This window comes from Wyeomyia smithii, chromosome 1, assembly GCF_029784165.1.
Source record: "Wyeomyia smithii strain HCP4-BCI-WySm-NY-G18 chromosome 1, ASM2978416v1, whole genome shotgun sequence".
In the NCBI taxonomy this organism is placed as follows: Eukaryota; Metazoa; Arthropoda; class Insecta; order Diptera; family Culicidae; genus Wyeomyia; species Wyeomyia smithii.
The window spans coordinates 60,431,572-60,449,860 of NC_073694.1; the positions used below are offsets into that span (position 1 = coordinate 60,431,572).

The following is an 18,289-nucleotide window of genomic DNA, read 5'->3' on the forward strand; positions in this document are numbered from 1 at the left end:
CTGATAAGTACCAATGTCAGTTTAGCAAAAATTTGTCTACGTGTTAATCATGGTGTGATTTATGGGAAGTGATTTATGGAGCCATTTTTGACTCTGGCTGACCCCGACGACGCTTCGGTGATAACCTTACCGAAAGGTCTTCAAAATTAATTCTTGATTGATAATGGGATACTTCATTGCGCCGCTCTAGTCTGATAAACGCGGTCGCCGGTAATTTATGAGCTCGCGGTCAACGCGGTGGAATAACTGGATTGGATGCGCTATGCAAGGTTGAACTTCGCACAGCATGCAATCCTCTTGTTCAGGAAACGGGTTGATAGAGTTGTCTAGAGTGCAATAGAATTGAAATCCGCTGCATTTTGATACAAGATAATCGACCGTGAAACATATCCGCTGATTATCTCATTGCGGAGCGATTCTTTTTGCTGGCACTTTCGCCCTCTTATTTGTGTGATCGTAGGTGGCGCGAATGACCTGACATTTTACTACCGACCTGTCAAACGAAAAAAGGTCAAACTGGGCCAAACTTACCATTGATAACTCCGTTGGATTCCGGTGTCGGATAGTGCCATTCGTCGGCTCGTGCCACCTCCAGCAGTGTCCCGAAAATAGCAACTGAAACGATAAAGATAAAGATAGATTCCAGCGTTACTCATTGTTATTGAGGACCTGTGTCACACGCAGACGGCGCACCGCAGATAGACAGAAGCGATGCACAATGATTCGTGTGGACGGCTGAATTGGACCAGACAAGATTTGTCCCAATTGAATCAAATAGTGTGGATGAGTTTCTTTTTTTTCGTAACAAATCATTGAGTTATGGGATGCTGCTGATTTATTACGCACAACGGCAGCGGCCCTGAACCTGGTCAGAAATAATCTGCGGACCGAACTTAGTGTAATTGTCAAAATTTTATGGCAGACCTACTGATGATAACCAGGTCGTAAATCAGGGCGCAGTAACAGTTTAGAATCTGTTCCAATTTTCTGCGTCATGTACTAATCTGTAATTATGTAAGAAGCTAATTTTATTGCGAAGATGCGTGCGTCGAGTAATAAAAAAGTTTGCTAGAAATGGTTTATTATTTTTAACACTAAGGTTATTGGCGAGCCGGATGTTTAATAGTTAGTAGCTGCTAGGAGGACTTTTGCAGATTTGCAACCAAAAGAATTCTGCGAATCTTTTTTTATACACGATTTATCTAGAGGGGCACGTTTTTTTTTTTTACGACGCCGGCGGAATATGATACTAATAACCGAGTCGTAAAAGGTAAACAATCGTCTGATAAAAAAGAAATGCTGATTAAATTTCCATTACATAGCGGAGATGAGATTATTTTTTCCAGCGAAACGATTGGCCAACGGAAGTAAATAAGTCAACAAACAAAGCAGTTTATGCGACATTTTTACCACTGCCAATGAAGTAATTTACTGCAGTTGTCAATCTTTTTTTTTTTCGTTTGTTTATTCCGCAGAGTTTGACACATCTGCGGCCGAGGTACCTAAGAACACAACATACACACTTAGATAATATCACCGAGTACGGTAAAATGAATTACCGAGATTTCAACAGCTGAGATCTCGGTAAAAATATCGGTAATACATCAAAATACCGAGATTCTGTAAAATCAACAATTGACAACTTGTCACACATTAACGAGATTCTCGGTGATATTTCACCGGGACTCGGAAATTTCAACTGGCAAATTATTACGAAAATTTCGGTAAAATTTACTGAAGTACGCATTTTGGGATTTCTCAGATAAATCCAGGAAATGATGAAAACGATTAATTATCCGTATAATTATATTAATTATTTTGTCGAATGATTCAACTTATTACAGCATTGGTAGAAACAGGAGAGTTGTGTTGCTTCCTGGAACTAAAACAACATCCATCACAGCCACTTCCATCCTGCGAAGCGAGTCGTTAACCTACAAAATTGAGTAAGGATAGAATTAATTGTTTAATTAACATAAACAAGATCTGAAAAAAATATTGTATACTTACTCAACATTTTAGGTTAATCTGAATATTACAGATTTTTACGTAATGATGATTAACCGCGAAACCTGTTCCTTTTACATCTAAACCGAAACACGAACAAAACTGATAGTGAAGCTTTCGTTATATTGACAGTTCTATTTTTCGAAATCTCGGTAAGAGCTTTTTTGGTCCAACGAGACCTCGGTTAAATGATGTCAAGCTTCCGAGATTCGGTATTTTAGTTTACTGAACTCGGAAATTTGCTGTTTTACGGATTTTTTCGGCAAACAAATTTACGGTATTCCGGTAAACACATTCGGTTTTCGATTTCTCAGTAATTTTGTTACAGAACAACGGTAAACGAAAATGTTTTCAAGTAGTTCGGTATTTTACTTTACCGAGAAAACATTATGCAGTTAAGTGTGTACGTTGCTTTTTTTTTAATGCAACGATTTCTATTAAGAAGCTAAGAAAAAATGACCCTACAACCAATTACCAATATCGGAACCTTCGATAACACGCAGTGAAATCCGTGATAATCAGAAATGACAATGTTAGGGCGGCAAACTGCAATTCCGATATTCTGAGCGGTATCCTCGAAGTCTATTATCTGGATTTGATTTTATTTCACAACCCATTACGGCAATTCGTGGCGCGACTAGTGGTATGGCGGGTTAGGTTTGACGTTGGTAATATGCATTCTTGTTGGAATGTACATACGTACGTCTGCAGTATGACAATCCCCGCAGACACGATTAGATTGTAGTTTATAGCTACTGGATTTGTGAGACTCATTGACGGTGCAATATTGACCGATAGGCAGAGCGGTTTATCTGGGACAATTGATCGGTTAATTTGTGGTCGTTCTTTTTTTTCGTCAACGAATGGTCAATCAATTTGCGACTGTGCTTTTTATAGCACGCTCAAAGAAATATTATATGAGCTGATTGATGAAAATGAATTTTGTGTTGAAATTGAAATAGTCAGCACCTGGGAGGGAGAGACGGATATTACGTAAAGCCCTACAGTTAAAGTTTGGATGATCGATCCTGAAGCTACAATCAGACTGTCAAAATTCGTTCTAAACTTGAGCAATGTTAAAATTATAATTAAAAAAGTTGTGGCAGTTCGATTGGAACTTCGATTGTTGCTGTGGGAGTGTCAAAAGGAACCAGAGAGCTATTATCGACTGTGAATTTGAACCAGATAAACAAAGCCAGCACGAAGATCGAAATCGAGAAGCGATAGAGGAACTGAACCGTGAGAATGACACACGAAAGTTCTACGAGAAACTGAACATTTTCCGCAAAAGCTTCGTGCCAGAAGCCGACATGTGCAGGGACGGCAACCTTCTCACGAACAAGTGTGACGTGATTTAAAGGTGTAAACAGTGCTATAACGAGCACCTCAACGGTGATGTAGCAGAGGACGACGACGAAGTGGCATCTTGGTGTACGCGCGGATGATGACAGAATTCAAACACCTGAAGAAGAGATCAGACGACTGAAAACGACTGGAGCAGCTGGAGCTAAACAACTCTCTTGCGAGCTGTTGAAACAAGGTGGTAGAGCACTGGTTAAGGCGCTACACCGCAGGAGTTGATGAAGGTACTATGTGCCCCATCTACGAAAAAGGTGACAAGCTGAGAAGATGATGGAGACGTAGGGTAGTTTGGAGTAATTTGGACCCCTGGAGTGAAATGGACAGGTGCTTTATCTTGGAAAGTATGACTTTTGTGGGTTCCGTGTACTACTTTATTCTTTCCTTGAACTACTAAACCCTACCTAACAAAAAAATTTCATGGTTTGCTGTGATAGGGTCACTGCAGTGCCAATGTAAACAAAGGAAACTTCAAAAGTTGATTTTGCTGTAAGTTTTACGCTCGTGTATTTAAGGTTTTTTGAGAACTTCTTCAATATTTTCAGTCTAATAAGCTTTGCAGCCGTGTTTGTCTAGTAGAAGGCTACATTTTGATAAAAGATTACGGCAACTTAATGAAAGAAATAGTGGAAGAAATCGCGTTTTATGTAAGGCGTCCTGTTTGGGGTAAAATGGACAGTTTTTTTGGGGGATATGATCGGGTAAGTCTGAAGTAAATTCTTTTGTCGAACTGAGCGTACGGACGTTCAGACGGCGGTGTACAAAGGATGAACTGTAAAAAGTATTGCGGGTGATTCGGGATCAATTATCTGTACACAAAGTGTTTTCAATCCTCCGCACAGTGGCGGATTGTTGAACAAAGTTGGAAAAAAAATAAAGGTCTTTTTAAAATGATTGAATAAAACGGATAATGCCAATTTTGGAGTGCTGAACTCATTTCTGATGTCAGAAAGTGTTATTCACCTGACCTTTTGTTGAACCTTTCTTATTATCAGATTTAATTTTTGTTCAGATTATGCTCAACATTGGTCTACTTGTTCTTTATCGAAAAACTTCATACCCGAATTATTTTGTTTGGTCCTTAGGGTGATCCTTTCTGATTAAAGGTTACCAAAAATCGACAACCATTTTTCAAAAATTTGTAACTTTTGAGCCGTTTGACTGGTTTGAAGATTTAATGGAAAACTTAAGGTAGTTGATAGAACTTTCAATTAAAAATGAAGAATCGTACGTCAAAGTATACTCGTTATATATTTTTCCGTTTCACGGATTTGGGATTACCGGATTTGGAGTGACGATATGCAAACCGGGATCTAAAAATTCTACAAGTACGGTAAATTTCCCATAGGCTGTTGATTATCTGATCATTCCGAACTGTTTCACAAAACTGTACGGTACACATGAGTTCTGAAATAAATGGTTTTTGGATTTCCGGCAAAATGTTTTAAACTTGACTTAAAAACTGGTTGTATTTTTGGTAAACGTGGGAAAATAAAAAAAAAGTTTCCCATCAAAACACAACATGTTGATCCAAAATCAGATAAAAATTGAGGGACTTACAACTATTCGAAGCTAATTGTGCCGTGTCAAATAAATGTTGTGTGAAAAAAGAAGTATTCAAAGTTAAGCTTCAAATTGGGATTTTCGAACATAAAAATCATTGAAATTGCCTTACACAGCAACATTCAAAGTGCTGCCAAAAAATGGTATATCATCAGATTCTCATGAACTTTGGATAAAGAACACACATACACACACTCACACACACACACTCACACACACACTCACACACATACACACAAACACACACACACTCACACACACTTACATACATGTGTCGCGCGCGCTAGTTTGAATAATTGGAAAAGGGGAATTTTTTGGCCTATATGGAATCACTGTGCCATGCCTAAAAATTGCAATTATCATTCCGTATGCCTAATACCACCTTCTACTGTGTATTTAGCAATCATTAATACTATAATACTCACATTTTTTACTCTGTCCACATCACCCCAAACACTGTCCATATTACCCCAATAACTGTCCATTTTCACCCCAAACGATTTTGTTATGTCCGAAAACCATTAGTTTTAGTTTCGTTATTTTTTTGTTCTTTTGACTTCAATATCATGATTTTTTTTGTGTAAAAACATAGCAAACAGGCCAATATTACTATAATACATTACGTTTATGGGATAAAAAACACAGGCTACGAAATAACAGGAGTTTTCCTTAGGTGGTTCAAATTACCCCGAACTACCCTACATCAGACTAAAGGCTGAAGTCGGGCGGATTGGATTGGCTATAAACGCGCCGAGGTTTAAGTACATGAGATGATGAGGCTCCAGAGAAGATCGGACCAACCTTCCACCACAAATTTGAATTAACGGTGATGAAATCGCGGTGGTAGACGATTTCGTGTACCTGGACTCACTGGTGACTGCTGACAACGACACCAGCTGCAGCAGAGAAATTCGTCGACGCCTACTTTGGACTCCGCAAGACGCTTCGCTCGAATAAAATTTGCCGCCGCACGAAGTTGACCATCTACAACACAATGATCAGACCGGTAGTCCTCTACGGACAGGAAATTTGGACCCCACTCGTGGAGAACCAACGCGCCCTTGGGGTCTCCGAACGGAAGGTGCTGCACCATCAGCTGCTTGGAGAACCACTCATCGTACAAACGACGAAAACCGGTGGACTAGGCATGTCGTATGGATGTCGGACGATGGTTCGGCGAAAATGGTTCTCGACAATGATCTGACTGAAACGAATCGACGAGGAGCGCAGCGAGCAAGGTGGCTCGATCAAGTGACATGGCTAGCGAGCTGCAGCCATGGACCAAACGGATACTTCGGCCTGGAGCTAACTCGTAAGGTAAGTGGATTTATTCGCGACTACGAAGCTCAAAGAGATTTGTAGGCCCTTCATATTTACGTGAAAAGGTAGGTAGTTGCAGATTATTAAAAACAGTGAATTTACGCGTCGTCTGCTTTAATTATTTTTTCGAACTTTGATTTTTCGTGCCGATCAATTTTAAATGCAGTATTCGTTTCTTCCTCCCAGGTTGCATCCACGAACCGATAATTTTAACCTTCGATCAACTAGTTTAGAACTACAAATCAGTAAGTCAAAATAAATAAATGATTTATTCAATAAAATTTGAGATTGTGCCATGAGGATTTCACTATATTTTTGGTAATTTCTAGATATTAACCATGTGGACAGAATAAGTGTTGTTAAAACCACTCGCAAAAAGCATGCGATACTTCAGGTGGTGTTCTCGCTGCTACCGAAATCAAACACTAGAGATACTCCTGTCAAATTGTTTCTCGTTCTATTTCACTTCTTTCACTGAACACCACCGAGCGTTGATGCTTGCGAGTTTTTTTTAAGCATTCCTAGTCAAGTAGTTTTATTCGAGTACTCCTACTCGTGAGGAGAAAGACAAAAGATAATTTGCGAGCGGTTGTATGCTGGCTGCTGCTCTGGCAAGTGCGGGAATAACAAAGAGTTTCTCGAAACTGTGTGTGCGAACGATTGGAGAAGCGTAGCACACATCTCATTCTCAAGCAGAAAGGAGTGGAAAGCTTTTGCTTCTCGCTCGCTTAGCAACGCTCGATAGAATATGAAAATTATATGGTACTAATCTGCAGAAAAGTTTAGATATTTTTTCTTCCTACTTGCAAAAGTGGAAAATTTCTCCCAATGCTTCTAAATCTCAAATGATAATTTTTCCGCATAAGCCCAGGGCTTCTTTCCTCAAGCCAAACAATAATCACGTTGTCAAGATGAATGGGGTTATTTTAAGTTGGTCTGACAAGGTTAAGTACTTGGGACTAATTTACGATAAAAAACTTATTTTCAAAGAGCACATTGAGAGTATACAAGCCAAGTACATCAAATATACGAGATGTTTATATCCTCTCATCAACAGGAATTCTAAACTTTTGATCAAAGAAAACTCAAAGAATCAAAGAAATCAAAGAAAACAACAAAAGAACAAACTTTTGATTTACAAACAAATTTTTAGAACAGCGCTGCTTTATGCTGTACCGATCTGGTCAAGTTGCTGTTCAACAAGGAAGAAAACGCTCCAAAGGATTCAGAATAAAATTCTGAAAATGATTTTGAAGCATCCTCGAATTACATATACTTACTGGTGTTGAACCATTAGAAGCTATGTCAAATAAAATTATTAACAATGTTCGACAAAAATCGTTGCAATCCTCTATTGCTACGATAAGCTCTCTTTATAGCCAATAACTTAGCAATTAAGTTAGTTATAAAATTACTTCCCCCTTTCTGACAAGTAGGTTTAAATCCCTACGAACGATAAGTCCTAATTGCGAAAGCAAACAAATTCTAACAATTAAAATTACAAATTTTTAACAGTGTTGAGAAGTCACCATTTGTGATTGGACACACATATTCATTATTTACTAATATTTATCATAACTACTACTAACATATCACTACTAACAAATCCCCCCTTAAAAGAAATGGTAGGGACTCATCGATTAAGTACTATAATTCTAAAATAATTATAACTCATTTGTTGGTTAAGGTGGAAGTGCGTCGAAGCCATAAATGGCCGACTTCAAGCCACCACGTGGTCAACTTCGAATTTTCAAATGCTCACCACTCGGTAATAGTTAATGCATCACTTATGAAAACATATCATCATGTTTGTTATGGCGATAAAAATATTAAATAGTGTTCTCATAGATAACGCATTAAATATTCCCGAGTCCAGTGACGCTAAAATTCGTAGTCAACCACGTGGTGAACACGTGGTGGCTTCTACACACTACCACTTTAATGTGATTTGTAGAAAATTTCAGTCTTTTTGCTGTTCACATAAGAGCACTCCATTAGTTTTCATTTTCATGTCTGCCAGTCAACACAAAAAACATAGTTTGCTGTACTCCAAGCCGCAGCTTCTGGAAGTAACACGATGCAACGTGTTAAATTGGGAGTACTCCATCGGTCCAGTTCCGTTGACCCCGATGCGTATACTGTGCGGCCTTACCAGCGGCCACCAAAACGAAATGAGAGATTGATTTTCGCACATTCTCAGTATGCAACTGAAAGCGAGCACGATTTACGCAACTTTTAACTAAGCTAGTATGGCAGAGAAATTATTGCACCGCAAGCTTGGGTTATATGTTACCTACTGATCAAGACATTAGTGTTTGAAATCCGTTTTGTAGTAGGAATACAATAACCCAAGGAACAATATGGAAGTTTTCATAAAAGCAAATGTGGAATTGAAGCAGTGTAGAAGCAGACGGTGCTGAATAACTAAAACGGTGAATTATGTGTTGTATAAACGTTGTAGCATTTTTTGTTCGCGCATTCATCCAATAGTGGAACTCTAACTTAACACAATTTCAACATTTACTAGAGATTTTTTTTTCCCTGTACGGGCTTCCTCACAGCGACCAGAATCGTTGATCTACTGTGAGATATGCCCGGGTGTCTGCTGTATATCCCGCACTTCTATTATTAGCAATACCGCTATTGAGAAGTGGCATACTTATTATTATTATTATTATTTCTATCTGTGCTTGTGTGTAATGTGCTACCTTTCCTTTTACACGTTTACTGTTCTCTTATACCGAGCCCTCGTTCTTCCTACCAAATATCACCAATTATAATTCCCTGGAGAAGTTTCGTCGTGCGTCCTACTGGCCAGTTTTATTGTTAAGAGGGACTTATTTTTGCTAAGAGGAAGTCGGGCAAAGGTATTGTAGATTTCAGCGTAAAGGAAGGGTAACCGATGAGGAGCCTGAGAATAAACCCATGCTGAAAGTCCTTTTTGAATCGAATGGCCTTTTTGATTTGAACCCACGACCATCCGCTTGACAAAGCGGACTTTGTAACCTCACGGCTAAGCAGCACTCTACTGGAGATTACCAGCAACACTAATAAAATGCTTCGAAGGTCTTCATTCACCAGCAACGTTCTCTTTTTAACGCGTCGTATGGTTAGTTTATTGCAGTATAAACGGTTTTTTTAAACTACTGAAAGATTCAGTAACTCATCTATTTTCAAATCAATGTTAATGATGCCCCGAAAGATTTTTTTTCCCGGAAATTGACCTTCTGTTTATTTTACACAGACTTCGCAGCCAACTGTTTAATGTACAGGACAATTGCGGGGCTAGCGCTACGATCTTACTAACACCAGCAGCCGAGGACTCGAACCTACGACGACTGGCTTGTTAGGCCAGCGTCGTACCTCAAGACCAGCTGGAAGGGTGATACTGTTAGTGTTAATAACTTCGCAGCTCTAGCCCCACAATTGTCCTGTATAGTAGTAGTTGGCCGCAAAGTATACGTCCCATAAACAGAAAAGTTAAGATTTTACAGCGAAATGGTAGAATTTATGCTTTGCCTTTTATTTGATCTACGCTTCTTCGATACGACTATTATGGATGTGAAGAGACAGATAAATGAGTAGAATTATTGTAGAACGATTGCCACAAAGGCACACTGTCGCAGTGAAAAAATGTAATGCCGGGTGGTTCTATTTTGTTAACACCGCGGGGCATTTCAAAAGCGTGCGAGACATTTCACGGGACGTATTTCTAAGCGGGACATTTTGTTGAAACGCGGGACTCTCTCGTCAGTGACGAGTCGTCCTTCACAATTTCTACATGTTAAACGATTTCAATACCTAGTAGCAGGGCTCTACATTTTCGAAACAAAACAATGGAACTGATATACTCGCGCTGTCATTTCGATTCGAACAGTTTCATTTTCATCTGATTCCTTTCGGCTACTGTCAACGAATTACTTCTTTTTCTCTTTGTTTCGGATCATTTATGTCGTTTTCGTTTTCGCGGTGTAGCTACACTCAAATGACACTTTTGACACCGTAAATGTTTTATTTGACTTTTCGGACTACCCTTTTTCTGTCTCTGACTACCCTTTTGACACCCGAAAAAAGCAGAGTCTACTGTAGGAAGTTACCAACATATTCACACGTACACACATAAAATTTGTTGCCGGGTCTAGGTAATTTATTGCCGAGAACGGCACCACTGAGTGCTCGGTTGAAAAAATAATGACAGCTGTCACATTTTTTCGTAAATCTCGGTTCACCAAACTGAAATTTCGGCACAAAATACCCGATTTCCGAGATTTCAGTTAGGCTGAACCGAGATTTACGAAAAAATGTGACAGCTGTCATTTTTTTCTTAACTGAGCAGTGGTGCCGTTCTCGGCAATAAATTACCGAGACCCGGCAAAAAATTTTAAGTGTGTATGTGTCAAACGTTCCACGTGGTGGAAAGTCAGGTAGATTTTTTTCAGCACATTTGCGAGATGGACATATGAAATGGAAACGAGACAAAATGACGAATGCGATAATGGCCAAAACAAAACGAATTGACAGCTATCCCATTATTACGCATACCAATGCAACGACACTGAAAATGTTTTATTTGAAGCTGCAAAATATAGACCGTTCCGATAATTATAAATACACTTACGATCAACCGTCATTTCAAATTACGTGCAGTATTCAACCAAACGTTGGCTGCGTCCTGTTGTTTACATCCAAAAGAAATAGATGCTGTCATTTTTTCTAACATTTAGTGCGAAATTTTAAAAATGCGTGGCCTTTCTCCCGAGTAAAGAATTGTGCACAAATGGGGCACCGTGAGTGGTCTTCTAAACTAGCCAGAGAAGAAGGTATAACTGTCGGAGCAATTCAAACCGCATTGCGGAAGTATTGTGAAGAGTGCACATTTACTGATGCCCCAAGACGTGGTAGAAAACCCGGGCCTGTTGATCCCACAATGGACAAAAAGGTTAAGAAATACTACAAGCGGCATCCTTCAGTATCAGTACGAGATGTGGCGAGAAAGCTTGGAACCTCGGCGAGTAACGTTATGCGTGCCAAGGAAAGAATGGGTCTGCAGACCCGTCGGAAGCAGAAGCAGCCGAAATGAAATCCAAAACAAGCTGAATCTGTGAAACCGAGAGCTCGGAAGCTTTATGACAAACTTCTGACCAAAAAAATGGGGTGTGTTATCATGGATGACTAAACCTACATAAAACTAGACTATAAGACTCTGCCAGGACCGCAATTTTATACATCACCGAGCGGAAAGGATGTCCCTGGACTAGTGAAAGCCATTTACACCGAGAAATTCGGCAAGAAGGTAATGGTTTGGCAGGCCATTTGTGAATGTGGGAAAATATTTCGTCCATTCATTACGAATGACACAATGAATGGTAAAATTTACGTGAAAGAGTGTTTGCAGAAAAGGTTGTTACCCATGGTTAAGCAGCATAACAATCCTCCAATCTTTTGGCCCGATCTTGCTTCCTGCCATTACTCTAAGGATGCACTAGGGTGGTATAAAACAAATAATGTCACATGTGTCCCAAAGGAGATGAATCCTCCAAACTGCCCTGAAATTCGCCCTATTGAAACTTTTTGGGCTTTGACCAAGGCAAAGCTGAGGAAATATGTCAAACCAGCGGACAATGTTGGAAATTTAAAAAAAGATTGGCTTGAAGTGGTAAAAATGGAGCACAACTGAGCACACTGTGCAAAAGCTTATGAGTAGTGTTAAGAGAAAAGTTAGAGAACTCGCGTATCCTACGAAAAATAATCCCAACTTGAATTGAAACTGGAAAGAAAACACTTATTATCTATATTTAAGAATAAAATGACCCGAAAAATCTTGTATTTTTTGTTTTATTCAAGAAAGAAGATGTATTTATAATTTTCGGAACAGTCTATATGGCCCGGAAAAAGTGTAGCTACACCGCGAAAAGGAAAAAAAAAAACATTAAAATGAAACTAATGACTATTTCAAACGACGGAGAGAGTGACGGAGAGAGAGACTCTTTCCTTTCCTTCACCGTCTCAATTGGAATTAGCACCGCATCGCGTCGTTTGATGGTAGTTTTCTAATACCGCAAGCCGCAGTTAGAACGGCAATGGCATTTAATAAATACGTTACGCAAATTCCAATCAATATTTCCTCCCTCTTTCCTATGTATATGCGTGAAGCACTGTATGGAAGCCTTCTGTCTTCGCCAGCGCTCATTGTCATTTTTAATTGAGAATCGTCATGCGAGAGTGATGGTGATAACCTCCGCTTTCAATTGAAAAGCGTTTGTATCAATTTCAAGCCCTTCAATTTTCAGAATTGCAGCAAGAGCTTTCGACTGGGTTTCATGTGACTAACAAAGTACTCGAAAAGGATAGAAAACCTTTTCAATTGAAACATATTCTACACATGGTGTAGATAAAGCTTCCTTGAGCTAAATGTAACAAAATTCAAACTAATGTTATTCTGTCGGAAAAACAACAACACCAAATATTACAGTATCATTGGGAAATCAAGCTTCAGACAACTGTCAAAAAGTTAGGGACTTAGGAATTGTCTTAGACTAGAAATTACCCTTTATTGACCTTTACAACACAACTATGCACAAGGCTAACAACATTTTAGGCTTTATAATGCACTTTTGTCTCAACTTTCAGGACCCGCAACCCATCAAAAAACTATATATAGCCTATGTAAGATCAATATTGGAATACTGCAGCATTTTATGGCAGCCATGTCCAAAACGAGCTCTGCACTGAGGGATACATTTGAACACGAAACGGCGTGCTTAGCAATTGCCATTCAGTGTTGGTGTAAGACAGATGGCACGAAGGGCGAAACTTCAAACACCGAAGCCAGTGGCAGTGTTATACGATCGCCACTGGTGCCTCAAGCTTCGCCAAACACCGGAAACGAGGGCTTTACTTTCGTAAAAGCACCGTAGCCGAATGTTTGAACTTCGTAGAAACACCTTGGTCGCTGCCATACTGCTCTGCTAGGGCCTGTTGCGAAGCGAAACATTTCCATTAAAAAAAACTCACATTGTTGATATTATTTTTTACGTGAGACCAGTATTTTCCGAAGCTGGACACCATTTCCTTCATATGAAGCACGTTGCACGCTTATAAACATACAGTCATTAAAAGAGCGTCGTGAATTTGCAACCGTTTCATCTGTAAACGATATCGTTTCGCAACGCATTGATTCAGTTACGCTTTTATCCAAGCTCAAATTCTCAGGTGCATCAAAATTCCAAGAAGGCACCGTTGAAATCGGAATAGGTTCGCCATCAATTATTACCGCACAAATTGTGCATAATTCGGACTATTGATTTGCATGCTGGCCACTTGAAATCAATACTGTGAAACTATTGACTTAAGAATGTCTCGGGATGAACTATAATACTTTTTTAGCTCATAACGCAATCGCAATGCTTATAAATTGAAATATAATTTGTAAATTAATATTATACTCAGTGGTGGACACCGCTAACCGAAAATTTAGCGACGCTAATCGCTAAGCCGCTAACCGGAAATTTTAGCTCTATAATCGCTAAACGCTAAACGCTAAACCCACATTAGCGGAACTTTCGCTAATCGATAATCGCTAACTTTTCAATATGTAAATAGTCATATCGCTATATTTATTGCTCGTGTTTTGTAAGATTTGGACCACTTTGATCTTTTTTAGTAAAACAAACGAAAACAATTACTTTTTAAAGCACTTTACAATAAGAGGTTAACGAAACGGTATTCATACTTGATTTTGTAAAAACAAGAATAACAAAAGTTATTTAGCTTGCATTAAAAAAAGATACTCTTAGTAATGTTTTCATAAAAATTCAATTATTATCTGAATCGAAAAAGTAGAACCAAAGTTGTCTAAATTTCAACCGCATTGCAAATTTCAAAAGTTCTTGGTGTGCCGAAAATTCAATCTAGACCTTGAGCTTGTTCTTCAAAATGCTCATGGGGCTTGTACGATGACTGGAACTCCATTCTAGGGGAAAAAGACTGACAAAAGTAACTTTTCGCAGTAAAGTATGTTCATCTTTCGAAGCAATTTACGATTAGGGGAGCTCCGTAGCCGCAAGGTTGCAGAGTCCGCTTTGGTAAGCGAGTGGTCGTGGGTTCGAATCTTAGTAGAATCAGGCCATTTGGTTGTCAAACGACTTTAAGCATGGGTTTATTCTCAGGCTCCCTACCACGTACCCTTCCTTCAATCTGGATTCTACAGTACCCCTGTTGACTCTCCTCCTAATAAAAATAAGTCCCTATTATAATAAAACTGGTGTGAGTAACGTAACGAAAGTTCTCTCCAAGGAATTGTAACTAGGCGATATTGTTAGGATGGGCAGAGGCTCGGTATAGTAGAGCAGTAAGCTTGAAACGGAAAGGTAATAATTACACAAAAGCACTGATATTTATGATAAGCGTATCACTTGCTTCAATAGTGTTACTGCTAATATGAAGTGCGGAGTACAGAAAACACCTGAGCAATATCACAATAGATCTAAGCTCTGGTCGCAGTGATAAGTCCACACAGGAAAAAAAAGCAATTTACGTACGCCATCAGCAATTCACAGTTTTTCTAAATATTTCTATTGTCGCTTCTCTACAAAATTTAGCGAATTAGCGATTAGCGTTTCGAAGGCCAAAATTTTAGCGACGCTAACAGTTTCGCTAACCAGCTCAAAAATTAGCGAAATCGCTAAACCGCTAACTGAATTTTAGCGTCGCTGATTAGCGATTAGCGAATTAGCGGAATGGTGCCCACCACTGATTATACTAGAATATTGTACATTGTCTACTTTTGATTGACGAAATAAATAAACAAGAATACAATTCGGAAATTGAAAGCAAACCCCTCTATTGAAAAATAAAAATTTGTCTACTTCTTTGACAATATTTAGCAGACACCATTGGAAACTTTGTACACGTTTTCACGTGGATTTTCGATATAAAAGTCTTTTGTATTTGTGTGTACAATGTGTATGCTTTTTGAATTTTTATTCGTTAAAGCCCTGTTTAGAGTTCCAAGCGAAGTGAAAATCTCATACAAAATGTTCATTTTTTCACGCCCGTGAAAAATGCAACCTGTAAAAATTTTACTTCGTTTGGAACTGTGAACAAATTCGATCCAGTGGAATCGAAGGTTGTGGATCTCATCTATTTCTCTTGGGTTTACTTTTTTCACGCATGCAAACACAAGTAGCAAGCGAAAACTTAATTTTAAATGCGTGTATATTCTGTCAGTTGCAGCCTACTTTCACTTCGCTCGGAGTGTAATTTTGTGAAATTTGCTTCACTTAAATTGTAAACTGCAGGCTGATGAAATACCTGCGTGTTCCACGAACGGGTTTTCACATCAGTTTTCACTAGTGAAAACTTACGCTTTTTCACTTGTCAATGCATGCATTAAGGTGAAACTTCGTAAAAATAAAGTTTTTTAGTGTAATTTTTTCAAAAAGTAAACTTTTTATCTTAGCCTAGAAGTAGAAATCGGATAAATTAGAGTGTAATTTGCAATCGCTCAAAGTATAAGAGTGATCCATGATGACTGGAAAGAGGAGTAGGGGGATAAAAATAATGTTTTTTTCTGCAAAAGAATCGAAGCCAAGGATCAAAAAAGAAAGACGAAGAAGTAACGATGTTTTTAATTAAATGCGAAAAAAAATTTCTTTAGATTGTTTTTTCGAGTGAAGTCAAGTGTATAACCTCCATTGGTGGATTTTCTTTGTAAGTAACTGATACTGAACTGATCTTCGCGAAGGAAGAGAAATGCAAACAATCATAAGCATAATAGAAAGCAGCGCCATTGCACACCATTTCCGGTTTCTCGCTAATGAATGTTGAAAACTTCCACTTGTTCCGAATTTAAAAAATTGTTGCTATTCTTAGTTTTTGTTTTTATTTTTTCTTATTTTAAATCACTTTGGTTAATTTCATCTTGGTAACGCGCGAATTTACTTCAACTGTCTTAATTGCGGGCAATTTTGTATTTTTTAATTTGCCAGCATTTTTCAATGATTTTGACTACTTTGGCTTAGGTTTGTTCAATGTTTTTCAACGCGTTGTTTATTTTTTGTGCAACTGTAAGAAAAGGACGAATTACGACGTTTATATTCCAGAAGTATTTATATAGTTCATTTTTCAAATTAGAACGATGCAGAAACGATTTACATAATTGAAGCCAAGCAACTTATAGCTCAAAGACGTTGATATTTTAGCCGAACAACTCAGATGCAGACTCACCGTTGAAGGCGGCGGCCTCTTGTAAACAAACTATTGGTGAGCAATGGCGCAGAATGACAGCCAGCTCGTTTAATAGAAAGCAGAGAAAAAAAGTGACTGTTGATACATTCTTCAATAAAAGTCCTCAACTTCTTTACATGACCGTACAGCACGTAATCGTACCAGCTCGAAAATATTTGTATGGGTCATTAATTTGTCCACCTTAATAATTTTAAAATTTACATGTGCTCAGCCTTGCAAATTAACTATCACTCAGTCTTCTGTTATTCAACTTTATACATTTTTAGGTCTTGTGTTTTTTCTTTCTAACGGGTTTCAGCCTTTTGGCATTCATAAACCTTTCTTAGGGCTTTAAAGGCATTCACACTAACTAAAAATTGATTTAGAAAAATTTAGACTATTATAGTGGAAGCAAGGCCATTGAGTTCTAGCCAGCGAATAGCACACAAAGTACTACGGAGTGCTGGAATTTTCGTCTTGCATTTTTAGAACCTTGTTTGTAGACTTTTATTATTTTAAAAAATTGATAGAAATCTATCTATAATATTATAAAAACCTGTCTGTCCAAACTCACTATTGCGTTAATTTACACGTGTTTCCCTATTTAGTCAAATGGTTTTACCAGCAAACAAGCGGAAAGTTCCGGAAAATGAACCGCGAAGTTTCCATTTACGCACTAATATTCGTTGTTGGCATGATTAATCGAAAAAAAATCACACAATCGCGGATAGTAGCCACGATCAATCAAAATCTCCTAATCACTACAAGACATGCATTGGCTGAGTTGATAAGCTGAGCACCAATCGTCACCGGCGCAGGGCAGGTGATTGATAATAATGCCTAGCCGCACTACAAGAGGTACGTCACTCTGGCTTGTTGCAATGTTCGATGATCGACGTTTGTCCTATTTTATTGCTTGTTAGATAAATCGGAAATGGTTTAAATGGGATATGGTTGAACTCACCGAGTAAGCTAATCCTTTTAAGACTCATTGTATATGAATTAAACAGCTTATCGTTACAAGATTACTGTTTTTTTTATCTGTATTATCACTTCCGTTTTCACTCGATTACACTAGATTTTCAAAACGGTAACTTTACTTTACTTAACTTTCGGTGAAAAAAAAAGTCTTTCACAACACTACCACCGTGTGTCCAACCGCAGTGCCAGCCTTCGATAGACTAAGTTTGGCCGGCCGCCTGCAGGAGGTCTTATATGGAATTGACCGTTCTGATTACCCGCGTGCTCGCCAACTTACAGCCAACAGGCTACTGAAGTCGTCGGTTGAAGTTCTCTGCCGTACCTACGTACAACACAATGCGTCCACTTATTTTTCTATCGGTCCGACGATGATGAATTGCCGCTATTCGGCTGTTGCTGACGATGACGATGAAACCCCCTCTTCATATAACGATGATTCTTACCCTATATTTTGTATACATCAGAACTCGCACCATTTCAGAGGACACTGATTATGCTAACTGGCGGCCCGGTAATGAAATGAGTGTGTGAATGAATATAGGTTCTGCAGATTTCTTCTCCTGTTATAGAAATGCATCTACACGTTTTATAGCAGCTCAGCGCTCCGGCCAATGCATTAGAGGCTACTGATGCTTATCAGCCGGTGTAAACGACAGTGGAAAGCGGGAGCAAATTTTCTAGGAGAGATTTGTCACTCTTTGAAGTGTTGTTTCTGCTGCAATTGGTATGCTTATGTAAAGCGTTCACACCGGGTAGAGGAATGATAAGAACGGTGCACGAGGTTGGGGATTGGTGAATAGCATACCTGAGTACAAGAGGCATTATCTCGGTT

General features: G+C 38.8%; 1 protein-coding gene across 1 annotated transcript in view; it reads right to left on the reverse strand.

Annotated features, from left to right (window-relative positions):
• Nucleotides 1-17,978, reverse strand: part of LOC129716790 (putative carbonic anhydrase 3) — a 32,950-nt gene extending 14,972 nt beyond the window's left edge. Inside the window, exons 1-3 of the mRNA XM_055666626.1 lie at nt 17,587-17,978; nt 17,441-17,517; nt 532-615 (exon numbers count right to left, since the gene is read on the reverse strand). Of these exons, the coding sequence (XP_055522601.1) occupies nt 532-615; nt 17,441-17,468 (112 nt within the window). The 5' untranslated portion in view covers nt 17,469-17,517; nt 17,587-17,978. The remainder of the gene's footprint in view (nt 1-531; nt 616-17,440; nt 17,518-17,586) is intronic.
• Between the last annotated feature and the right edge of the window lie 311 nt (nt 17,979-18,289).